Source organism: Pecten maximus, chromosome 10 (assembly GCF_902652985.1).
Source record: "Pecten maximus chromosome 10, xPecMax1.1, whole genome shotgun sequence".
NCBI lineage: Eukaryota > Metazoa > Mollusca > Bivalvia > Pectinida > Pectinidae > Pecten > Pecten maximus.
Window position 1 is genome coordinate 25146227 of NC_047024.1, and position 26681 is coordinate 25172907.

At 36.9% G+C, this 26681-nt stretch overlaps 2 protein-coding genes across 3 annotated transcripts; both read left to right on the forward strand.

The window, feature by feature from the left end:
• Nucleotides 1-5783: 5783 nt before the first annotated feature.
• On the forward strand, nt 5784-13228 carry LOC117336087 (acetylcholine receptor subunit alpha-like). Its single transcript, XM_033896460.1, has 4 exons — nt 5784-5887; nt 9039-9327; nt 10278-10478; nt 11324-13228. Exons 1-4 carry the CDS (start codon nt 5818-5820, stop codon nt 12123-12125), a joined length of 1362 nt encoding a protein of 453 aa, XP_033752351.1. The 5' UTR covers nt 5784-5817; the 3' UTR covers nt 12126-13228.
• A 2928-nt stretch (nt 13229-16156) lies between these two features.
• On the forward strand, nt 16157-22212 carry LOC117336088 (neuronal acetylcholine receptor subunit alpha-3-like). 2 transcript variants are annotated; one of them, XM_033896462.1, is made up of 4 exons: nt 16157-16329; nt 17417-17712; nt 20180-20380; nt 20991-22212. In XM_033896462.1, the coding sequence occupies exons 2-4, from the start codon at nt 17465-17467 to the stop codon at nt 21799-21801; spliced, it is 1260 nt and encodes a 419-aa protein (XP_033752353.1). In that variant the 5' UTR covers nt 16157-16329; nt 17417-17464; the 3' UTR covers nt 21802-22212. The 2 variants fall into 2 exon arrangements, with proteins under 2 accessions (XP_033752353.1, XP_033752352.1); XM_033896461.1 differs by having other exon boundaries at nt 16157-16313.
• Nucleotides 22213-26681: the final 4469 nt, after the last annotated feature.

Consider the following 26681-nt stretch of genomic DNA (forward strand, 5'->3'; position numbering starts at 1 on the left):
CAAACGACGTCATTTTTTATAACGATCTCGTCAGTCACTTAGTAAACATCAGGTGGCCGGTGTATCCTCGTGTTGTCATCCATTAACGCAGCAGACAGCATGTCTGCTCTAGTACCATTTAGGACACTACCGCCTGCGTTCCCCTCGAACAGCTTTTTACGTATCATCACAGCGTCCTAGAAAAAAATGCAAAATATCTCGCTGTAGGAAATAAGTCTATACGTTTCCTTGTTTGGTTTTTTCACCTTAAAGCAGAAAGCTTCCTAATTAAATCAAAAGGATCAAGTTTCCGTTATTAGAAGTCGTTTTTGAGGCTGTGTCCTTAAAAACAAAACATGAAACATCCGCTTGCTCGGTTAAATGTTATAAACATTCCGCCAACGGACTGCACAGAGGCCATACACTGTATCGTGCTCTCGACGGTCGTCGTGAGGTGACGATATGAATTAGCTTCCGATCCTTCTCTTCTCGGCTACAGGTTCCGGAACTGGTCTAGCGGACTCTTCCCAAATGCCAATGTCGCTCCATCTTGAGAGAAGTGCATGGTTCTGAATAAGGAAAATTTTTGGTCAAGTACACTTCTCTGAGTGATAAGGTAAGGACATGAATAAAACTTCTCTCAAATACAAATAAATGTTTATCAGATTTGTGCTATACTAAGTTAATCGTTTACAGGAGTTATTTCCCTTCGATTGTAGATTATTGAAAGATAAAAAGGGTGCTATATTTGGATGCTGTGACAAGGTGTATTAAAAGGTTTCAAAAGATTGTGAGTCCATAATGTAAATTTGTCAGTGTTGTGTGATTTAAACAATGCAATGTAATATAATTGAGAATGTCAATTACCGCTGTCAGAAATTAGTCACCCCGGCGATTGTCGCGATAAGCAATGTCATGTTGCGACAATTCATTTGGATTTTGGGTCGAGTTGACCTATTCATATGTAACGTGCTCGAGAGCCCATACGATATGCTGTATAACAGCAAAGGTTAGCTAATTTTCTGATGTTATTACATGATGTTTGTATCTAGAATATTGGTCATTGGAACTAAGTGATCTTTGCATCAGAATTCATAATTTATCGAGTAGTATAGCTTATACTCTAATCGGGTCAAGCACCATTAGAATATTGTAAGTCGTAACATTATGTGTTACATTGTTAGTCTAATTAGTGACATTATAAGTCAAGTTACATTGTTAGTCTAATTGACATTACATACCAAGTTACATTCTAAGTCAGGTTATATTGTAAATCAAGTCACATTGTGTAAATCAAGTTTCATTCTAAATCAAGTTACATTGTAAGTCAAGTCGGTATACTAAAACAAGTTTATTTCTATTCTATTTGTTACAGTCCTTTATTACCTACCACGTTATGAAGTCAAACACCACGCACTTTAAATGGAAGCAGTCTCATGTATTTTTTGTAATCGTCTATGCCTCTTGCATCTACAAGATCAGAATAAACCACTTTCACGTGCATGCGCCGTTACCTATACTACAGCCGGGCGCAAAGCAAAATCTCGCGTGACTACTAATCACAATGTGATCACGAGAGATGGGCTCGTAATTATGTTGCAACATTATCGGCGACAAACATGATTATTTGTATGTTCTTAAAGTCAAATTTCATCTAGGTTGAAATCAATGTTTAAAGACGATGTGTTGTTAATGAGTTTACAATGTATTATCAATTAGTAGGCTAGTATAGAAATTCTGCTAAGAGATGCTACAGCGTAAATAGCATATGAATAGTACACTGCCTGTCACAAAAAGCATAAAAAACACCCATGATATAGAAATATACCTTTTATAACACCAACAAATGAAGCATAAAGACATTCGGCACGCGCTGCTCACAATAACGTAACGTCATCAGTTTACGTTGAGTAACCCAATCGTAAATGATGACGTAATCAATTTTGACGCACATTCCAATGAGCATTGAAGAATGCGCGATGGACAACTTTCATAAAAAAGCTACATTTGCTTGCAAGTATCTGAGAAAAATAATCAAACCTGGGTTTGTTCTGCGAACAAGGCTATCTTAACGCTCGTGTAAGAGTTTGGCTGGCAAGCCTCGTGCTGGCTAGCCAAACTCTTACACTCGGGTTATGATCGCGATCCCTGTCCACGGAACATACCCATGGTAGATTCTATTAGTTTATAACGACCGTAATTAACCTGTTTTGGTACGCCGTCAATATCAGATATAATATAAGATATAAAGGACAGGGTAGTAAAAGAAAAACAAACATTCACTCTCTTGTGTGTAAGCAGGTGGGCAAGAGTATCAAGAGAAAACATTCCTTTTCGGATTGTGATCCTCTGCATCATTTCAAGAGAGAAGAGAAAACAAAAACAAAATTAAAGACAAAACAAAGAAAAGAACAAAAACTAACTGCTTTTTCGTTTACGTAGATGTTAGGTTATACATTGTTTTAACAATTAAAAATATTAAAACACTTCTGTACTCGATCTAGAAATGAAAGAATATGTTTGTCATCCCTAGTTTGGCCCTTAATGTCCCTAGTTGTCGATGGGCCGAAAAACACAAGCAAACAAACAAGCCTCTAGTTCAATTGTCATTAAAGTGCACTTTTATCCGAGTCAAAAATATTGAAAATAAAAACAGGTGACACGCATAATTCATTACTCGTTATCATAAAAAATGAACTAAAGAATTTCTTTGCGAACCGTTTCGGTAGAAATTGTAATCGACCGTTCCTTCCACTTCCATAGAGATCTCTAACCATGGCATAAACAATCAACAGCTTTCCTAACCATTGTATTGTCTATATTTAACTCAAGTTCTAAGCTTGTGGATCAATTATTAAAAATTATTTCTAAAATATAATTTAATTTATCATATGAAGACCGGCTTATTGATTGTAGGGCTAATTTGATATTCCTTTTTCTAGTATGCACATGAATTATACAACTACATGCAGTATTTCTCTTCATTGCTTTGTGCAGTGTACCAAGTTACCTCCCATCATATTGGAGTTATCCCCCTTTGCACAGTATATCCGGTAGGCATATTTAGAAAAGCTACTGAGAAAGGCAAATCCCCACCCTCCCTCCCCATTTTCACACTTTTTCTGCTTTGGGCTATTCTGTTTTATATTGCAGGCACGTTCTCCAATTCGTCAAGACTTCGACCACGACATGCAGAGGTGCTGGCGGTATTTTTCTGGTAGACTCTGCTTTTTTGGAAAGTCTATATTATTTTATATCACATTATAGTATCAGCTTTTGAGTCTGGAGGAATATCCTGTTCCCAGTTTCCTCCAGCTCTTTAGCTGTCACGTGGTTGAAGTTTTTGGCCATCATTCGCCATTTACTTGTAAGTTAAGGAACAATTAAAAGACATAAGTAGTAAAGAAATTGTTATCTTTGTTCTTTGTTCAGAGTGTCTTCTATCTGATAAATATGTTAACATACCCGATCGGCAAAGGTATGTGAACCGTATCACTATCGTCATATCTAAACCGAGACGTCTACGTCAAGTATTGTTACCAAGGGATGTAAATAAGCGATACGTTATTTTAAAAGAAAATATTATTTTAAAAGAAAACATTCCAGAATATCTCAATAGTGATGACTACCTTATTGGTTATAGGGCTATCCTCTTTACTTTTTATCCTTAATTGATGTCGTTAATGGTATGTCTGCAATAAAAAATCGTTTTTTGGAAAACGAACGCTTTTAAACCATCAAAGCTTATTAAAACTACACAGATATTCATATTTATTGTATTTTTGCCAGTGAAATATAGAAATTTTCAAACTAATAAAACATATTTTCACTGCAGCAATGATCAGTATGATTTTATCTAATTACATTTTCATCATTTTCATAAATCGTATTTTCAAAAATTAGAACAAAATTACATGTATGTTCACTGTCCTCTTTTAAAAAACGATTTGATGGTTGTCTAAGTGATATAACCGCCCTTTATGACTATCTATATCTGATTTATACGAAATACAAATCGATGTCAAAATGCGTCACCCCTTTGCAAATGAAGACAAGTTTTCTCATACCTTGTTATCTAAATCCTTATCAACATTTCGCATTCTTTCCTTTTCACACTGAAATTACAACAAAAACTTAGCTTCTACACTACGATCTAGACAGCTGAATAGCTCCAGAAGGCTCAATAGTTCATATGGTGTTCTGAAAGGGCGCTGAAGGCAGACAGGTTATGATGACACAGGTACAGTACTGGAGCGTATCGCCTTGTAATAGATACAGTATAGTATACAAGCATGTTCTCAGGTTCTGATTGAACAATAGAAACTAGCTATATGAGAACCACGGGAAGCAGTACGTTTCTGTGTGATCGTGTTCTAGTTTTATAAAATGTGTATAAGCACAGGTGTGAGATATTTGTACTCAGATATGTTTTCTATTGCATTACTTGGTGTCTTTTTTCATGTTTTTTTTAGATACATATTCCTATCACTACCAAACTGATAATTATACAAGATTGTTTACTACGTTGTACATAAATAGTATATGATATACAGTATACTTTACAATGACCTTAGCTGTTGATAGGACGTCAAACATACACAACTAAATAAACAAATACGACACAAGGCAATTTCTAATACATGTACAAATCAAAACAACTACTATAAATATTCCAAAAATCTACATCCATCGACCTACATCTTTTGAAACTATGCTTTGTATCTGTTCCGTATGAGTAAACTGACATCTATCTGATAAAAAGAAATGAGGCACCTACTAAGAAAAGCCTGACAAAAGATTATAAACATACTTACAAATGCAACATGAAATTGATAAGAAGTGTGGTTAGCCGACCCTGGCCTTTTAGTTTGATCATACGATAGGGTGTTATCGACAAGCCACATTCCAAACGATCACTGCAAGAACACCAGGGGATATTTACATTAATGCGAACCAGTAATTCTAACACAAAAGATATAAAACAAGGACAAATACGAACAAAGAATTTCATGGAGACACTTAAAAGTTCAATGACCATAAGACCAGGTATTTCGACTGTGTAAGCGTCTTCTGAGTATCGACGACACCCACACCATGCAAGGCAACGATGAATCTAAAACGTGTGTTTGTGATATACCGTTTCTGAAAGCAACAACAGAGCTTTGTTAACTTGGTAAACTATTCCGGTTTTTGTTCTGGTAATTATAAACCAATCATGTTGGTCAGTTTTGCCTATTTAAAAAATCATTTCTCAAACGCCTCTTTTTTGTGTTTTGTTTGCAATTATAAATTTATGCACTTCAACCTTTTTCGTCTGTTTGGAAATATGTTGTCGACCGGATGCTTCGTCCAGAGTATGTTCCGAATGGCTTTTACAGGCCGGCTACACAGGGTATCCCGAGACCGACAAAATATGGCAGGTTCCATGATAGTGCTTCGTAGCCTCGTTTTGTATATTGTTGATAAATATACATAGTACACACATGCACGTGGTAACAATAAATTGTACTATTACAAACGCAATCGTGCATCTCGGGACTCGAGTTCCTAAGTTTACAACAGTATATCTTGGAGTCAGCAGTCAATACCACAACCAGTGTGGCTAAGCTGGTTATAGATAAGTTAATTACAGATTAGCTAAAATTTATTCTGTAAAATCTTGATACAAATGCGTCAAGTGTTGCCTTGTTCCACACCAGCTATAATATTACATATATGAAGTTCACTAAGAATGACTGTGATTATGAATACATCTATTTAGATGCTGTGCTAGATTATAGGATAATTCAGTTTTATATCGCTTGAAAGACCGATACACAATGGAACTGTTATTTATAAATGCGCAATGCATCGCTGCACACGTACACGCCAGCGAGAGGGACGAGGTCGCCTCCATGCAATAAAGAAGGTACGTATTATCAAGCACTACGAATCCCTTTTTACAGTTAAATCGACATATTTTCGCTAAGTAGTGACTTCTTGTACTGTTAGAGTATTAACGTTTGATTGATTATGATTTGTTTTAGATAAACTGTCCTGAAATCGATATCGTTTTGCTGACGTAAACATTATTGTGTCTTTATTACCGGCAGTGATGTTATCATTCAAACAGGTATTCGTGTGTGTTCTGCCTGTTTGATGCTAAATACCAGTTGTATACATAAATGGCAACAAAAAAGCATAACTCACCGTATACGCTTACTCATAGTCAACTAGAAACATTGATGCACTGTACCAAGAATGTACATGTACATCATACATTAACAAGAGGCCAAGGGCCTCGTAGCTCTCTGGACGTTGATTTGAAATCCAGCTTGTTAGCTCTCTGGACGGAGTCCAGGAGAGCTTACGCAGTCATTCTCATGTTTTTGCCGGAAGTAGAATTATTAAAAGTTTGTGGACAGAGGATGTCAGAAACAGTGGGACTGTCAGAATGGATTTCAAGACACATGATTGGGGTCGACACGAACTAGATTTGACAAGAAATTTGAGTTGTTAAATGATTTCATTTTCGAGTAATCGTCAATTTACGGTGTCATTTTGGACATTCTCGGTGTCACAGGGACATGCCGAACGTTATTCTGAGGAGTTATGAGGCAAAGTTCCTATATCAACCCACTGTGATGTGTATATAACAATGTGCTGCAACACACGTATACCTGTGACGCTGCAAAAATTTGCTGCTATGCGTGTTACATTATACACATTATGTCGTCTGCTACAGTGTACAGGGTGTCTCGCGAAGTATATGTGTATACGTCCCTGGCAAACACTGATTTGGAATATTACTATGTATTTTTGGTAGTTCCAATTGTTTATCTTTTCTCATAATAATAACTTAATTTCTTGAAAGCATGGGAATGGAGCCCTATCTTTAAATCGGCAAAAGTTCCGGCCTATCACAAGGAGACTTGACACGAACACACCGCAGCCTCCCAAAACACACATACGCACTCACCACACTCATACATGTCGCACGCACGGGAGGCCGTCCTGAAATGACCTTAGATGTTAATAGGACGTTAAACAAAATAAACCAAACCAAACCAAACCAGAGCTATTACTTAGAATTTGAAATATGTCCTGTTACCCAGTGTATAGCTTTAAATCACTAATACAGGTAACTGTTGACAAATGTGTTTTGGGTATAAAATGTACCATGTGTAAATATGGTAAATATCAGAAAATTTGTGATAATTTAAATCAAATTTGAAGAGAATATAGGTTTCTAATTGATTATAGTCATATGCATATATATTGATGATTTGTATTATGTAGTGATACTGTGCAAGCTGAAAGTATGTCGCATTGGTACTATATTGATGACCAATTTTACATGTGACCTTTGGTGACTAATAACTGAATAACATTTCTCTAGTCATATACATCGGAAAACAGTGAAAATATTATGAGATGAAACAGGAAACAATTCTCTATAAGAGTACAAAATTTCATTTGAAACGATCAATACACAAAGTCAGGAAAATTCATTGAAAAAGTTGAAAATACAGAGAATATATAGCAAAAAAAAAAAAAAAAAAATAAGACTGAAATTGGCAAGGAACTGTATATACAAACAAGCTGGATTTCTAATCAACGTCCAGAGAGCTACGAGGCCCTTGGCCTCTTGTTTGTATATACAGTTACGTGCCAATTTTAGTCTTTCAAATTTTTTTAAATTTTGCTATATATTCTTGGTATTTTCAACTTTTTCAATGAATTTTCCTGACTTTGAGTATTGATCGTTTTCAATGAAATTTTGTACTCTTATAGAGAATTATTTCCTGTTTCATCTCATAATATTTTCACCGTTTTCCGATGTTTATGACTAGAGAAATCATATACATTTATAAGTCACCAAAGGTCACAGGTCAAATTGGTCATCGATATGGTATCAATGCGACATGCTTTCAGCTTGCACATTATCACTTCATAATACAAATCATCAATATATATGCATATGACTATAATCAATTAGAAACCTATACTCTCTCCAAATTTGATTTAAATTATCTGATATTTACCATATTTACACAAGGTACACTTTATACCCAAAACACATTTGTCAACAGTTATTAGTGATTTAAAGCTATTCACTGGGTAACAGGACATATTTCATTACTAAGTAATAGCTCTGGAGATAGGGCTCCATTCCCATGCCTTCAAGAAATTAAGTTAATATAAACGTAATGTTTCATATCAGTGTTTGCCAGGGACGTATACGTGTACCTCGCCAGACACTCTGTACACTGTAGCAGACGACATAATGTGTATAACGTAACACGCATAGCAGCAATTTTTTGCAGCGGCACAGGGATACGTGTGTTGCAGCACATTACTATATACACATTACAGTGGGTTGATATAGGAACTTTGCCTCATAACTCCTCAGAATAACGTTCGGCATGTCCCTGTGACACCGAGTATGTCCAAAATGACATCGTAAATTGACGATTACTCGAAAATGAAAACATTTAACAACTCAAATTTCTTGTCAAATCTAGTTCGTGTCGACCCCAATCATGTGTCTTGAAATCCATTCTGACAGTCCCACTGTTTCTGATATCCTCTGTCCACAAAATTTTAATAATTCTACTTCCGGCAAAAACATGAGAATGACTGCGTAAGCTCTCCTGGACTCCGTCCAGAGAGCTAAAAAAGGCATGATATACATAAAGGTTTAAACTGCTTACATTTACCTGTCATCATATAAGGAAGAAATGTAGGCCACGATGTAAATATCGGTCTATCAGGTGAATTGTTTATTATGAAAGTATTTAAACAGTATCTGAATAATGAAAATAAATAAATGACAAAATGATAGATAAATAAATAAAGGAATCAGATCAGCTACGCATACCATATATTTCTCATCAATAGGTAACGTGACATTTTTTGTAAATGCTTTGGATTGATGTAACTAATCACTTTTAATTATTTGTTGATATATCAGTATAGTTTATTATCTTATCAATTCTAAGTCTTTCAGTCAGAAAAAAATGATGATACTTTGGCATTTTGACTTCTACCACGATTATTTTTCTCTTTTTTTTTTTCAGATCGGAAAAAGATGTTACATCTGTCATTTGAACCCATCCATATGTTGCCGAAGATACTGTTGATTTACATGACTCTAGGGACCGTCGTTGCGTCGACCTCTTCCAATGGAACAATAGAGGACATGCAGAGACTTAATGACACGTTATTTGACAGATACACTTCCGAATTCAGACCTGCTTTTTTCCTTAACCAGACAGTGGAAGTCTTCATCCAATATAAGTTGTTTTCTGTCATATACTTCAACGCTATTACTGGGACAATCTCTTTGTCGGGAGCACTGCAGATGAAGTAAGTACATTTAGTTAATCTGTATCAAAGAAATAATTTTTATTTCTTTTGGTGCCAGTTTCATCAACTATCCACAGGAAGTCAATATATGAATTAAGAAAAAAAATCAATGTTGGTCTACTCTTTAACAGATATAATAGGTATAATGATAAAGTACCATAAACCGAAACTGGTTCAAATATATCCTAAGAACAAGCCGACCCTAAAAAAATATTGTTTTGAAAATAAGCAGGCATTATCTTACGAACAAACGTTACTTGAAAAAAATTACCTTGATGGATAGCCTTTTGAAGGATAACGTAAGTCAATGGTTTTGCTGCCTCTCCAAACAAACAATCATCCCGAATGTGGACCAAATCCGGCTATTCTTCAAGACTTAAGCATTTCTAAGTAGATTTCAGAGTTTTGTTGTTGTTGTTGTCGTTTTTTGTTGTTGTTTTTTTTTTGTTTTTTTTTTTGTTTTTTTTTGCAATATTTGAACTATCGGACCCCTCTCTCCTGCCCACAGTATGCCACACCCTCTATTTATACAACATTGAACTCCCCAGCCAAATTTCATCAAAATCCATTAAGTTTTTAGTAGCAATTTTCCCTAGTGAGCGCCGATCCCCAAGGCCTAGGGCACCCACACCATTCGTTTATACAATATTGGACCTGCTTTGCCCAATACTGCTCCACTCCAAATTTAAGCAAAATCCATTCAGACATTCAGGTTTATCAACAATTTTACCAACAGTAGTTTATTTCATGGGTGGATAAGTTAGAAATAGAAACAGCTATAACTGCCAATATTTTTTTTAGAATCCCGTCAGTTTTCGTCTGGTTTTTAGTTTTAGTTGGTTGTTATTATTATTCAATGAAATCAAGTTTTTTTTTGTGTATGACAGAGGTAGTTAGAGAGCATTATAAATATGACCTAAACATACAAATCAAATTTTCCCTTTAACCAGTTGGAAAGACTACCGACTGGAGTGGAATCCGGAAGACTTTGGTGGTGTTTCCGCAATTCTGCTACCGGTTTCCCAGGTCTGGTACCCAAAGATCGTTCTATTGACAGGCATGGACAATATACAACAAGTGGGATCCGAAGACTTTGATGTTCATGTCGATTTCCATGGCCATGTGATGTGGGTTCCCGGAGGCGTTCTCATGTAATAATGTTATACGTTTGTTTTGTTTTGTACTTTGTAGCGTCCTATCAATATCTATGTTCATTTACAGCTTTATAATAGTGATGATTATGTATATTTCTGGCACGTGTTGTTCTTAGTTACTGTCAGTAAACTACTTTATTTATTTACTCAACAACACTGATCTAGGAAACACATTACTGATAGTGTTTAATTGTCTTACCATTTAATATTGGATTGTGATTTAAACAAAAACTAACATATATACCTACGTATTTAAGTTAAACAGTTCTTTGTACTCAGTACGACTTTAAAATGTGCTTTAGTTTCGTAGGTTTTTTTTTATTTTGGAGCAGTGCGCATTTTGTCTTTTCATGGAATTTGCGACAGAAGATTCGCAAAAGATTTCATGTATACTGCATATTCCACGCGCATAGACATTAACCTGCAAATTGAATGGGAATGACAGTGTTCACTGATTAACAAAAAATCTAAAAGCGATTTACTGTAAAAGTGGAAATATTCGCGGTGTGGAAATTTTCGCTTATTTCGCTATCAGTAAATCTCCGCGAAAATGTCCACCCGCGAATATATTAACACATAAAAATACTTAATATAAAAGATACAAGTTAGCGCAAAAATATCTTGACGGCGCGAAAATATCCACACTTTGGAAGCTGGCTAAGCGAAAATTTACACACGCGAAAATATCCACTTTTACAGTATAACTAAAAGTATTGACCTGAATTAAATTAATATAAATTTGTAATTTAATTTTTTCAAACGATGCCTTGCTTTCTTCTTACTATGTCATACTCGAAATAAGATACAATTTAATATATATATTAAAAATGTACATATTTCAGGTCATCATGCCAATCAAATGTGCGTGACTTTCCAAGGGACTACCAAACGTGTACACTCATCCTCAACAACATGATGTACGACAAAGATGATATGAGACTTGTTCCCAGGACTGAAACAGTGGACATGGACTTCTACAGAAAGAACGGTGAATGGGACGTCATATGGACAAGAGTCTCGGACCAAGTCCACCGATATGAAACTTTGACATACATTTCATTCTTTTCTATTACGTTCGGTATGATTCGAAAATCTGACTACTTCATTATCAACTTGCTGGCTCCGGTGGTAGTACTGTGCGTATTAGATGCCTTCGTGTTTCTGATCCCCGTTGGATCAAGCGACAGAGTTTCATTTTCCTTAACCCTCTTTCTGTCACTGACAGTTTACATGTCAGTGATGGGATCATATTTACCATCGACCTCGGATCCTTTGGCTGGAATGACGTATTTCTTGTTGGCGTCGGTATTGCATAGTACGATGGTGATTTTGATGACAATTGCAACTATACGCTTATATGAAAGAGAACATTTACCTGCCTGGTTGTTTCGTTTGTATCGATTTATTTTTAGAAAAAACAGGAAAAGCAAAGAAATTAAGTCTCCTGATGACTCATATGAAAATATCCCATTGGAGAAGAGAGCTAGCGATTCTGCTGAAGACAAAAACTCAAATGTTGTGACGAGACTCTCCTTGTTGAGCGCATTAGACAAATGTCTTTTCGCCATTTCTTTGTCTTCAATGGTACTGATTTGCATTGTATTTTACAGTGTGTACCTTCAACACGACCATACTCCGAAATAACATATTGGTCAAATACTGTTAATAGGTTTCGAAATAACCTTGTGACGAAATTAATTAAGCTATGGTGTTAACCTATGTTTAAGATCTTTTTCACCTTCCTGACTTCACTTCTATATTTCCACATGTTTGCCCCTATCATCGCTGACGAGTCGTTGAAGGCAGGAACATATGTATGGTGCATATATATAGTCACTATTCTGCCTATACTGTATATATCACTAAAGTGCTTTATCGGTGAAAGATTTTATGTTATCGATAGAAAACAAGAATGATCTGTTGCACATTTTCTTCAATCCCAAGATTATAGAGTTACAGAATCGTACCGCTCCATAAGTTTTAAGTTTCTTTTTATATCATCTAGAAGAAATTCTACTGTACGCCGTATCTATATTTTGAATACAACTTTTGATCTAAAAAATGATAGAAGGACTCTGTTATAAAATGATTTCATTGTGTATCTTTTGACGGAGGGTGTGTGTGTTACATAAATGGGAGGCATTTCAACCAATAAAAATGCTCCTATATCATACTTTTAGGCATTTGATCAAAGTAAGATGGACGCTTTTTTTTATTTTACCCATATCTAGAGTTCTTTATAGTGTCTAAAAGAAGAGTGTTTTCGATGTTTAGATTACCTCCTTATATGCCATATTTGAGTGATATCATTCATAATAACCGTCATTTGTATTTCAAAATAAAAACAGTGTTTATACTTATAATAATGTCAAATCTGGTCAAACCAATTTCATATATTGTTCTTTAGACTCTTGTGAGCAATAAGACATGGCCATTTTGTGCAATATATGTGATCCAATAAGTTAATTATGTTCCCCTGAAATATGCATTTTTTGCATGTTTTGTTGAAATCTACGAACAGCTTAAACAAATTACATGTCAACAGCAAGACTCATTGTTTGTCATTATACACACTGAAAGTTAAACAATTTACTTCTGTCAAACTGCACCATAGTAGGAATGTATAGGTTTGTAAAATATCACAGTTTTGACTTGATTTGCTGTTTAGATGCCCCTTAAGTTTACGTGCAAGTTGGATGTATAAGGAGACGACTCAAAACATTAAAAGAATAGTACTAGTTACGTAATGATTCCGTTCGGTTGTCGAGCTGATGTCTGACTAGTTATTGACGTATCCTTAAATCAATCACAAACAAACTGATTTTATTTGGCTATTTTTGTCTACCTAACAAATCCATGTTAAGTTTGTCGCTGAAGTCCATGATATCATTATTCGTTTTTTAATGCGAGCATGATATATGTGTTACGTACTTTTAAGCTATCAAACACACTTCTATTTTGTATTACTTTTTCGTCCTCTGCACAAGAACACTGCATATTGATATTCTGCTCTACCGCAAATTTGAAACTAACCACCCAACTTACTCATCTTATACTCTCGTATTACAGGTGTATTTAGTGATCATTTTCGCCGTCTGTACATCCATGCGAGGCCACCCATTCTTACGTCGTTAGTTATAGGGTCACATTCCCCTAGAATGCTTCCTTTATGCACACGTCGAGGAAAACCATAAAAGAAATGTGTTGTTGGCCGGTAAATACAGACACATTTTGGTATTCATGACTCTACAAGAATCAAAATGCTAATGATAACCGTCGATCTTAAATACAGACGCAGTTCTGTATCTATGACCGTATCAGAAGAAAAATGCAGGTGAAAGATAATAGTATTACCATGTATAGAGTAAAAGCTTTTGTTTGTTTGTTTGTTTGTTGTTGTTTTTTTAGTGTTTTTTTCCCTTGAAAATATCATTTTCAAAAATCACACTAATAGTGATGGGGATGCTGAATAGGTAACTTATTTAATTCCTTCGATATGTATTATGAGAGGCCTTGCACTTGTCGGGAGCGTGGCGTCCATGACACAGCCAGAATGATATGAGGCCAGATACACAGAGAGACATCAAGAGGAAACATCCTACATTTGGAAAGAGCAGGCAATCCTACATTAAGATACAGAAGGCAATCCCGTACCGTATACAATAGACAATCCTACATTTAGATACAGCAGGCAATCCCGTACTGTATACAACATGCAATCCTACATTTAGATACAGCAGGCAATCCCGTACGGTATACAACAGGCAATCCTACATTAAGATACAGCAGGTAATCCTACATTTAGATACATCAGGTAATCCTATATTTGGATACATCAGACAATCCTATATTTGGGTACAGCAGCTAGACAATCCTATATTTGGATACAGCAGGTAATCCTATATTTGGATACAGCAGGTGATCCTATATTTGGATAAGTAGGTAGTCCTATATTTGGATACAGTAGGTAATCCTATATTTGGATACAGCAGGTAGTCCTATATTTGGATACAGCAGGTAATCCTATATTTGGATACAGCAGGTAACCCTATATTTGGGTACAGCAGCTAGACAATCCTACATTTAGATACAGCAGGTTATCCTATATTTGGATATAGTAGGTAATCCTATATTTGGATAAAGTAGGTAATCCTATATTTGGATAAGTAGGTAGTCCTATATTTGGATACAGCAGGTAATCCTATATTTGGATACAGCATGTAGTCCTATATTTGGATACAGCAGGTAATCCTATATTTGGATACAGCAGGTAATCCTATATTTGGGTACAACAGACAATCCTATATTTGGATACAACAGACAATCCTATATTTGGATACAGCAGGTAATCCTACATTTAGATACATCAGGTAATCCTATATTTGGATACAACAGACAATCCTATATTTGGATACAGCAGGTAATCCTATATTTGGATACAACAGACAATCCTATATTTGGGTACAGCAGCTAGACACTCCTACATTTAGATACAGCAGGTCATCCTATATTTGGATACAACAGACAATCCCGTACTGTATACAACAGGCAATCCTACATTTAGATACAGCAGAAAATCCTATATTTGTATACAGCAGACAATTTTATATTTGGATACAGCAAACAATCCTATATTTGGGTACAGCAGCTAGACAATCCTTTATTAGGGTACAGCAGGCAATTTCACATTGTTGCATGCATTTTGACACGAGCAAAATAGAAAGTAGTCAGTATTTTTGATTTTTATTTAAGCCAATGTTTCACGTGTGAAAAGCGCGAAAATAAGTAACCGCTAAAAAAGCTACGTTTACAGTACGCTCTGTGAGGCTTTGAAGAAAAAATGATCTCCTTTTAACATTGTGCATAGAAATGCCCTTTCCCTTCAGGCAAATTTTAGGACTATAACAAAAAACAAAAACATAGTCCCGTGAGGAAGGTTAAGGGTTCCATCTGCAAGATAAATACAATTTCAACTTGCTTATCCCTGCTTCAATAAAGTTCAGTTACTTTAAGTTGGCAGAAAGGACAGGTAATGCCATTGTCAGTGTCATATGTGCGGATAGAGTGTCACGTTTCCCGTATCGAAATGTGACATGTCACTGTGACAGCGCTATAAAAACAGACGTCTTTGGTCCTCATGTTCGTGAAGTACTAAACTGACTACGTTGATATTCTTATTTGGACATAAGGTAATGCCAACTCAAACCAGTCAGTGTGTTGTTCTTGAAGGTAATCACACGTTCGATCCTAGGAATTTCTGTTTTGAAATTTGATTTTGAAAACAAGGATGTTTTTTTTTGATTGATCTATTTAACCTCCCCATCCAAATTTTGACATTTGTTTTGACTTATTTCAGTTCCCTCCTAGGTATCAACACGTTAGCTATTAGCTCTAATGACGAGCTCTGAAAGGACGAACTGTGGTATAAAAAGTTAAATTCAATATTGCTCCACGGTAATATCATATGGTGTTAATATCATATGTGTCTTTGTATGAAATCCTTTGGTATACATCATTTTATAGTCGTATTGGTTTCGCTTTACTATTTAAGAACAAATTTAAGTCTCTTCCTGACGAAATAGTATTAGATCTGCTGTCATTTCTGTCCGGGGTGGCTACATTTTCTACATTGTTGAAATCTTACCTGATATAATACCTGTGAGGTATCCTGTTTCACGAGCCCAAAATGATACATAGTCTTACATGATCGGTCGTAGATAGTGCAAAGGAGGTCCCACCATAGCGCTTTCAAACTTGACTGGTTATATATATATATGGGCACAACAAGAACACCTGTTACTGAGGGGAGTGAGGGAGGAGAGACATTGCAAGGTAGGTTTCCAAAACAGTAAGTAATTTTTACTTCATTATGTTGTTGCGATTCTCTAAATCAATTGTGTTTTCAGTATATTATCCTCTACTGTAAAATGATATTACTTGCAATTAGATGAGGTGAATCTATTTTAGGATTTTTGCAACAGAGAAATTTGATAAGACAGCAAACATAAACCTGTTTTGATAGTTTGAAGCGAGTGATTTAGTAGTATTTTCAGGAATTGTATTAATTACGCGTCATATGTAAAGTTAGAAAACATATTGTTCTCTTTATAAAACATACCTTAGAACACTCGGTGGGATAGTGACAATGTATAACATATTCGGTTTTTGTTTTTGTTTGTTTTTGGTTTTGTAATTGTTTCCATACTCTCGTGACTTATTTTTTTATTTTTCGTTCCTTTGCACTGGCCATTTTTGCTTTATATACTTACACATCGAGAATATCAATTATTTCATAGCGTTGCATAATTTACCTATTTAAAACATAGAAGTACATCACTGCCCAAAGACATCATATTATATTAAATTAGATTAATAGATGTATTTGTCAAACAGAGAAGCATAATTAGGATGTCACTAACTTAATGATGATATTTAGCATTGATACAAGCAGTAGATGAAGTTTTAGTGTGAGATCTACGTTTATTTTGATGATACTGAGGATTGTATCCTTTGTTTCCATTGAAACTGATCCCCGTTAATAATGCATGAAAATGCAATACGTCATCCACTTTGGGAAACAACTCTAAATTAGTCAGTCCGAGAATAAAAAGCATTTCCAGAATGGCAGAAACTTTTTCCCTAAGTGAATATTCCGTAGTTACATTATTTTTTGTCGCTTTTGACTACCATGTAGGTACAGGAATGATAGCCTGTTGTTACCTACTGACTGTTAGCAGAACTGACAGTTCAGGTGTAAATCCCCTGCTGAATCCAGAAGAGATCTCTTTATTTCCGTTACGTTACCGATCACAATGGAATTTGATGACATAAAAGATTTGATAAAAAAAATTTGTTTAATATTTATAAACATTTGTTATTCAAGTTTTAATTATTCTGGAAATAACATGTATTTAAAACAAGGCGTTTGTTTACAGTACTGGTGCAAGATTCCCTAAAATTCCTTGAAGAGGTCGCCATTCGAGATGACCTCGTGGCCCCTACAGACGTTGCTGCTACTCTTGTCAATAGTTGCTAGGGCTTCGGCCTCAGGAATGATGAAGGATTTGGAACTATTGAACGATACTTTATTTGAGGATTATCGACCCGAATTCCGACCTGCGTTTTACCTTAACGAAACTGTAGAGGTCAAATTAGAGTACTATCTCTACTCTGTCATCGACTTCAATGTCGTCTCGGAGGTCGTCTCATTGGCCGGGTCGATGAGGATAATGTGAGTGATACAAATATATTAATATAATCTTAGACTATGTCGTCTGCTTCCAGTTAGTATTAATAGAAAAAAATATTAGAACCTTCTCATACTTTATCACTTGATGATATACGTTGAATGTGCAATTATAGTTAGATCAGATTGCCCCCCCCCCCCCCCCCAACCCTTAATACCACCCTAAAATATACAGACTACTTCGGTTTCACAGTCGATGCATCGTCAGTTATCACGACCGCTTTTGATCCATCTTCTCATCTTTAAATCATTGTCATACGACAAAAGAATAACATGCATTAATATTTGAGAGTTCTAAACTTTAAACTTTGAACGTTGGACTTAAATTGAAAGTGAATCTCTCTCTCCCCCCCCCCCCCCCCCCCCCCCCCCCCCCCCCCACACACACACACACACACACTTCCGGTTTTTTGAGTGTTACTTTTTGTTGATATAGTTCGAGTAGACCTAAAATATTTTTATATTAATACTAACCAGAAGCAGACACCTGTTTCTTAAATAATTTTTCATTTTGATGTGGGATTTAGGAAGACTAGTTGCATTATACTTGTTACAATATTGTACATTATACTAACATGTTACAATATTGTACATTATACTAACATGTTACAATATTGTACATTATACTAACATGTTACAATATTGTACATTATACTAACATGTTACAATATTGTACATTATACTAACATGTTATAATATCGTACATTATACTAGTGACACACATGTACATTACACTAACTAGTGACACACGTGTGCATTATACTAACTAGTGACACACGTGTGCATTATACTAACTAGTGACACACGTGTACATTACACTAACTAGTGACACGCGTGTGCATTACACTAACTAGTGACACAACTGCGCATTACACTACCTAGAGACACACGTGTGCATTACACTAACTAGTGACACACGTGTGCATTACACTAACTAGTGACACACGTGTGCATTACACTAACTAGTGAAACACGTGTGCATTACACTAACTAGTGGCACACGTGTGCATTACACTAACTAGTGACACACGTGTGCATTACACTAACTAGTGACACACGTGTACATTACACTTACTAGTGACACAAATGTGCATTACACTAACTAGTGACACACGTGTGCATTGCACAAACTAGTGAAACACGTGTGCATTACACTAACTAGTGACACATCTGCGCATTACACTAACTAGTGACACACGTGTGCATTACACTAACTAGTGACACACGTGTGCATTACACTAACTAGTGACACATGTGTGCATTACACTTGCTAGTGACACACGTGTGCATTACACTAGCTAGTGACACACGTGCTAGTGACACACCTGTGCATTACACTAACTAGTGACACACGTGTGCATTTCACTTATTAGTAACACACGTGTGCATTACACTAACTAGTGGCACAACTGCGCATTGCACTACCTAGAGACACGTGTGCATTACACTAACTAGTGACACACGTGTACATTACACTAACTATTGACACACGTGTGCATTACACTAACTAGTGACACACGTGTACATTACACTAACTAGTGGCACACGTGTGCATTACACTAACTAGTGACACACGTGTGCATTACACTAACTAGTGACACACCTGTGCATTGTACTAGCTAGTGACACACCTGTGCATTATACTAACTAGTGACACACGTGTGCATTACACTTACTAGTGACACACGTGTGCATTACACTTACTAGTGACACACGTGTGCATTACACTTACTAGTGACACACGTGTGCATTATACTTGCTTTCTCTTCCGGAACACTAATCTTGGTCTTATTCTCCTCGTACTCTTGATTTATGTTTTGTTAATAGTTTGTGTTAATGTGAATGACGTTTGGTTACCCATCTTAACTGTTTTTGACTTCAGCGGATAGGATTGATGATTTGCCAAATCAAAATCATTATTTTGCAGTTTTTAACATCAATAAATCAATGGAGAAAAGCTGTGTATTTTTAAGATTTCTTTTTCTTTTTTTCACCTTTTTTCATATTTGTACCAGTGTAAAGATGTTATGACGTTGGAACATGGTCAGGAATATACCCAGATATAGGTCATTGCAGAAATATGCTGATGTCATAGATTTTACACTGAGTATATGAACATTGAATAGAGTGCAATTGACATTTGCATCACATCAAACAAAAAATAAGCTATGTCGTTTTAAATTGTGGCGATACTTAAAATTTTAATGAAGTATTAGTACGAAGAAGTAAGGGAGTTTCTTTTAAAAGTTTTGCTTGGAGTAGACAGTATATATCACAATTGGTATATTGTATTTTAAGTTATCGAAGAAAACATTGATTTTGCCATTCATTGACTGATGAAAGCAACATGAACAATCTCGCATAACTTGCATGAGGGATTAAACAGCTCTGTCAAAGATTGTCGACATATTCTTGATAAAGTTAATCATTGATGACATATTTAATTACTTAGGTGGAACGACTATCGGCTGAAGTGGGACCCGTATGATTATGGTGGGGTCGAAGGAATGGTACTTCCGGCTAGCCAAGTATGGCTCCCAAGGATTGTCCTACTAAATGCCGTGGACAGTATAGAACATATTGGATCAGAAGACTTCAGCGTGTTCGTCATACACACGGGAGAAGTGTATTGGAATCCAGCTGTCATATTCATGTAATACCGCATTGCTCATAACTACCAATAGTTTCACACAGCGATAATATAAAGTTATGCATTCGCAAATATGTCCGAAGAGTTGAATTCGCGAAATAAATTATATCCCTCAAGGTGCAACGCCAACGCTGCAATTGTAATACAGTATTTTGGTATACTGCAAAATAAAAACCCAAAAAACAAACAAACAAACAAACAAAACAAAAACAAAACAGAAAACCCAAAAAACCTAACCTTTTGTGCTGAAAAATGTTTAAATAAGTGAATTTAATAAAATGATGGTTAATCGAATAACTAGGCTATATAGTTGTCAGTGTCCTGTGTCCTACGTCAGATATGCCTCCCCTTCCTTCTTTTTTTACAAGTGTTCATTGCCTTTGTAAATTTCTGAATTAAAAATTTTCCACAAGAAAGTTTCACAGAATTTAAGAAAGTTTCATAACTAGTTTTCCTCAAATCTAAAAATGAATGTGAAGATGGAATTGAAAACTGAAACTATATAACTGTTGTTAGCGTGCATTTTTCATTTGAGTCAATAATTCTAAATTGTTTGATTGAAGTATTTTATATTGTTTTGTGCTATTATTGGCATTGCTCTTTATCTTACTAGGTCTTTGTGTCACGCGAACATGCGTTCCTTCCCGAAGGACCACCATACCTGTTTACTGATCCTGAACAATATGATTCACACGAAGACAGAGATGAGACTCTCTGCACTTAACCACAAGGTAAATATGGGGTATTATACAAAGAACGGTGAGTGGGATGTAACCTGGACAAAGATGTCGGACAACTATAGTAAATATAAAGAGCAATCAGCCTCTTTCATGACAATAACTATCGGCATGGCCCGGAAGTCGGAATACTTCATAATAAACGTGCTGATTCCTGTGGCGGTTTTGTGTATTCTCGAATCATTTGTGTTCCTGATCCCCGTGGGATCTAGTGATCGGGTCTCCTTTTCAATGACTCTATTTTTAGCCTTGTCTGTCTACATGTCAGTAATGGGCTCGTTTCTACCGACGACCTCTGAACCGTTGCCAGGGATGACGTATTTCCTGTTGATGTCCGTGATACACAGTACATTGGTTGTCCTGCTGACTATAGTTACGATTCGTCTGCACGAAAGAGAGGATATGCCGGGTAGATTAGTTCGTTTGTACTGGCGAACAGTTGGGAGGAAAAAAATGAAGAAACAATACAAGAATGACGACAATTTAAACGAGAATGTTCCATTTGACGATGGAATTCAGGAATCTACTGAGGTATACGAATCCAAAGTTCCAAAGAAAGGTTCCTTGCTGCAGGCTGTAGATGTGTTTTTGTTTCTGTTAGCACTAACAAGCATGCTAGTGATGTGCATTGTGTTCTACGTGGTCTACCTTATGAATATAGAGGAGGAGGTAGTTGATTTAGACTAAGCCTCTGTTACACAATGCTACATGTATGATTTTGGAAGCTGAACCCCTAATGTGGAGTCCAAAGTACGTGCTTCGTTTCATTGTGATTGCCAGAATTAAAACTTTATGACATTGTAGGAGAGTAAAGGATATGAGCTTACATCAAAGATATTTCACTGTTGTATTTTTGACCTTTCGCGCTTAGATAATGGGATAAAGATATTACTTTTTAACTAATAGTATAACAGAGGTCATTTACTGCAGGTTATTACCGTGTATTAAGACGGTTTGCTTAACCCCAATAAACATTTAAATGAACCTGATGTTTATAAATGAAAAGACGTAATGTTATTTTCTAGGAAATAAAATGTTTGTCGTCCGTCATTGGTCTGTGAGAAGAGGAAAACAACGAATAAAATTAACAGAATGTAGCAACAGCGTTTATATGATATTGACTATCCTGGGGTCCGGTGGGATTTCACATAATGATATTGTATTTGAACTCATACTATATATATATATATAATGGGAAGGACTGGTTACGTTAAGGACAGAATAGCGGTTACATATATAGAGAATACATGGTCAGTGTCTTAAAAACAGCTGTATTTTGGCTCGGGACAGAAAGACAAAAGTGGCTCGCCAAGGCTCGCCACTTTTGCCTTTCTCGCCAAAATACAGCTTATATTTTAAGACACTGACCATGTATTCTCTATGTATGGAATGTAAGTACATTATTGAGACCCTGTAGTGATCTTTTGGACGTCTATGGCTTATTCATGTATAAAAATCTGTTCATGAATGGATATCTATATGTATTATGTAATAGCTATTTTCATCTATTCAGCTATGTTTTCATCTAATTCCCTACCCCTCCACTACTCCACCCTTCCATTCCTGTCAGAATCAGTTGTTTATACTGTTAGTATTGGTGGTTGGCTCATTTTTGCGACAAAACATCAGCTTTCCTGACACGACATCCAATGCCTCTTGAGCAAACGGATAGGTACATTAGTTTTTGAATCCAAGCATTCATGATTTACAATATCTTTAAATTGGCATGCAAACTGGTTGTTTAAATAAGTAGGTCAATCAATAGGTACTTGGCTATGATTTTTTACGGAAATATAGATAAATGGCCTCAACGTAGTGTTATAGACCCATCAACAAATTAGGTCATAAAGGGCCAGAAGGGAGCTAAACGAACACCGTCAAATTATGTCAAATATGGATTTATGTTATGTGATACAGGACCATAGGATAGTTTCAACAAACATCATCTTGGTCAAATAGATAAAAATTAGGTCATATCAAGGTATTATCAACTAATACCAACGAATTAGGTCAAATATGAATGTAAATTAGGTTATATATGACCACAAGGTAGTCTTAGGGAACACCAAGAAATATATCATATGGGGTGTAAAATAGGTTACATAGGGTCACATGGTAGTCGCCATAAAGAGCAATGAATCAGGTCAAATAGGGATGGAAAATAGGTCAAATAGTAAAGGAAAGTAGGTCATATTGCAATGGAAAGTAGGTCATACGGGGTCAGAAGGAAGACGCAATGTACATCAATGAATTAAGTCAAGCATGGAAGTAAAACAGGCCATACAAGTCCACAATGAAGTCTTAATGGACATTAACGAATAAGGTCATCAATTTAAGTAGGTCATATGGGCCATAACCCATTAAGGGCATTCTTAAAAAATGGCAGTTTTACCGGAATTTAAAGAAAAAGGACATCATCGCTAAGCATATGCAATAAGGAGTTTGGCACAAAAACCCACCCCGCACTCCGTATATGTGTATAATAGATACATACGTTTTAAACACAAACCAAACATTGGGTAAGGGGTTTCAACGACCACATCAGAATGCATAGCAGACATGGGGAAAGGCGAAGGAATGATATCCTAGGTCACAACAACATTTGTTTATCTTTCTTTTGACGGTTTAAAAATACGATGATATTTCATTTTTAATATTTTAAATTGTGTGAAAACATGTTAAACCTGCAAAACAACTTTTTTTTCAATATTAAGATGTTTATGTGGGTTTAATTACATATATATGCACACACAGATTTTTTTTCATAATTTATTCATCATTAACGCACTGTGGCGACAATGTGGTGTGACCTTTACCCTGCTCTGTCTAGGTTTTGACGCCTCTGGTGCGGGCTTCCTGTTCTCCTATAAACCTAAAGTGTATGGTTAAAGACGGATAGGGTTACCCTAACAAAGTACAGATACCCCGATACCGTAGATACGACCACAGAACACTGCTCAGGTATAATTACCACTTTATACTCCAGTCGTACATAACACTTATACTCATATTTCACTCGTTTACATGTGAAAAGTCTCAAACGTTAAAAAAATCAAAAAAAATCTTGTTAAAATTCTTGATATCATCCCATGCAGCATTTACCTTCTCACAGATGTACATACAGATCAGAGATAAAATATTGTCGTGTATATTACACAAGACGTCAAATATTGACTATAAGATTTAATATATTTTTCATGTTTAAACGATGAAATGTCACATTTGATTTATTGATACAAACATCGGTAGTGTACAAGGTAGGCAGAACTGATAATGTATTCGAAAACGCATTGAAGCCATTGAATCATTCCTATGTTAAGCAGAGACACGGTGTACCTGTCCCTACAGAGAGACACTGTGTACATATCCATATAGAGACACACTGTGTACCTGTTTCTATAGAGAAACTGTGTACTGTCTCTATAGAGAGACACTGTGTACCAGTCCCTGAAGAGAGACACTGTGTACCTGTCCCTGTAGACACTGTGTACCTGTCCCTATAGTGAGACGCTGTGTACCTGTCCCTATAGAGAGACGCTGTGTACCTGTCGCTATAGAGAGACACTGTGTACCTGTCCCGAAAGAGACACTGTGTACACCTGTCCCTGTAGAGAGACACTGTGTATCTGTCCCTGTAGACACTGTGTACCTGTCCCTATAGAGAGACACTGTGTACCTGTCGCTATAGAGAGACGTTGTGAACCTGTCCCGAAAGAGACACTGTGTACCTGTCCCTATAGAGAGACACTGTGTACCTGTCCCTACAGAGAGACGTTGTGAACCTGTCCCTATAGAGAGACACTGTGTACCTTTCCTATAGAGACGCTGTGTACTTGTCCCAATAGAGAGACACTGTGTATCTTTCCTATAGTGACACTGTGTACGTCTTCCTATAGAGAGACACTGTGTACCTGTCTGTATAGAGTGACGCTGTGTACCTGTCCCTATAAAGTGAGGCTGTGTACCTGTCCCTATAGAGAGACGCTGTGTACCTGTCCCTATAGAGAGACACTGTGTACCTGTCGCTATAGAGAGACACTGTGTACACCTGTCCCTATAGAGAGACACTGTGTACCTGTCCCTGTAGACACTGTGTACCTGTCCCTATAGAGAGACGCTGTGTACCTGTCCCTACAGAGAGACACTGTGTACCTGTCCCTATAGGGAGACACTGTGTACCTGTCCCTACAGAGAGGCACTGTGAACCTGTCCCTATAGAGAGACACTGTGTACCTTTCCTATAGAGACGCTGTGTACTTGTCCCAATAGAGAGACACTGTGTATCTTTCCTATAGAGACACTGTGTACGTCTTCCTATAGAGAGACACTGTGTACCTGTCCCTATAGTGAGACGCTGTGTACCTGTCCCTATAGAGAGACACTGTGTACCTGTCGCTATAGAGAGACACTGTGTACACCTGTCCCTATAGAGAGACACTGTGTACCTGTCCCTGTAGACACTGTATACCTGTCCCTATAGAGAGACGCTGTGTACCTGTCCCTATAGAGGGACAATGTGTACCTGTCTCTATAGAGAGACACTGTGTATCTGTCCCTATAGAGAGACACTGTGTACCTGTCCCTATAAAGTGAGGCTGTGTACCTGTCCCTGTTGACACTGTGTACCTGTCCCTACAGAGAGGCACTGTGAACCTGTCCCTATAGAGACACACTGTGTACCTCTTTCTATAGAGACAATGTGTACCTGTCCCTATAGAGAGACACTGTGTACCTGTCCCTATAGAGACACTGTGTACCTGTCCCTGTAGACACTGTGTACCTGTCCCTATAGTAAGACGCTGTGTACCTGTCCCTATAGAGAGACGATGTGTACCTGTCCCTATAGAGAGACACTGTGTACCTGTCGCTATAGAGAGACACTGTGTACACCTGTCCCTATAGAGAGACACTGTGTACCTGTCCCTGTAGACACTGTGTACCTGTCCCTATAGTGAGACGCTCTGTACCTGTCCCTACAGAGAGACACTGTGTACCTGTCCCTATAGGGAGACACTGTGTACCTGTCCCTACAGAGAGGCACTGTGAACCTGTCCCTATAGAGAGACACTGTGTACCTTTCCTATAGAGACGCTGTGTACCTGTCCCTATAGAGACACTGTGTACCTGTCCCTGTAGACACTGTGTACCTGTCCCTATAGTGAGACGCTGTGTACCTGTCCCTATAGAGAGACGCTGTGTACCTGTCGCTATAGAGAGACACTGTGTACCTGTCCCGAAAGAGACACTGTGTACACCTGTCCCTGTAGAGAGACACTGTGTATCTGTCCCTGTAGACACTGTGTACCTGTTACTATAGAGATACACTGTGTACCTGTCGCTATAGAGAGACACTGTGTACCTGTCCCTATAGAGAGACACTGTGTACCTGTCCCTGTAGACACTGTGTACCTGTCCCTATAGTGAGACGCTGTGTACCTGTCCCTACAGAGAGACACTGTGTACCTGTCCCTATAGGGAGACACTGTGTATCTGTCCCTACAGAGAGGCACTGTGAACCTGTCCCTATAGAGAGACACTGTGTACCTTTCCTATAGAGACACTGTGTA

What these genes read in the sequence shown, in the direction of transcription:
- LOC117336087 (XM_033896460.1), top strand. Translation starts at nt 5,818, where the DNA reads ATGCGCAATGCATCGCTGCACACGTACACGCCAGCGAGAGGGACGAGG. An exon ending in GCCTCCATGCAATAAAGAAG is followed by an intron (nt 5,888 to 9,038) that starts GTACGTATTATC and finishes TTTTTTTTTCAG; the next exon opens with ATCGGAAAAAGATGTTACAT. An exon ending in GTTCCCGGAGGCGTTCTCAT is followed by an intron (nt 10,479 to 11,323) that starts GTAATAATGTTA and finishes TACATATTTCAG; the next exon opens with GTCATCATGCCAATCAAATG.
- LOC117336088 (XM_033896462.1), top strand. Translation starts at nt 17,465, where the DNA reads ATGACCTCGTGGCCCCTACAGACGTTGCTGCTACTCTTGTCAATAGTT. An exon ending in GCCGGGTCGATGAGGATAAT is followed by an intron (nt 17,713 to 20,179) that starts GTGAGTGATACA and finishes TTAATTACTTAG; the next exon opens with GTGGAACGACTATCGGCTGA. An exon ending in AATCCAGCTGTCATATTCAT is followed by an intron (nt 20,381 to 20,990) that starts GTAATACCGCAT and finishes TTATCTTACTAG; the next exon opens with GTCTTTGTGTCACGCGAACA.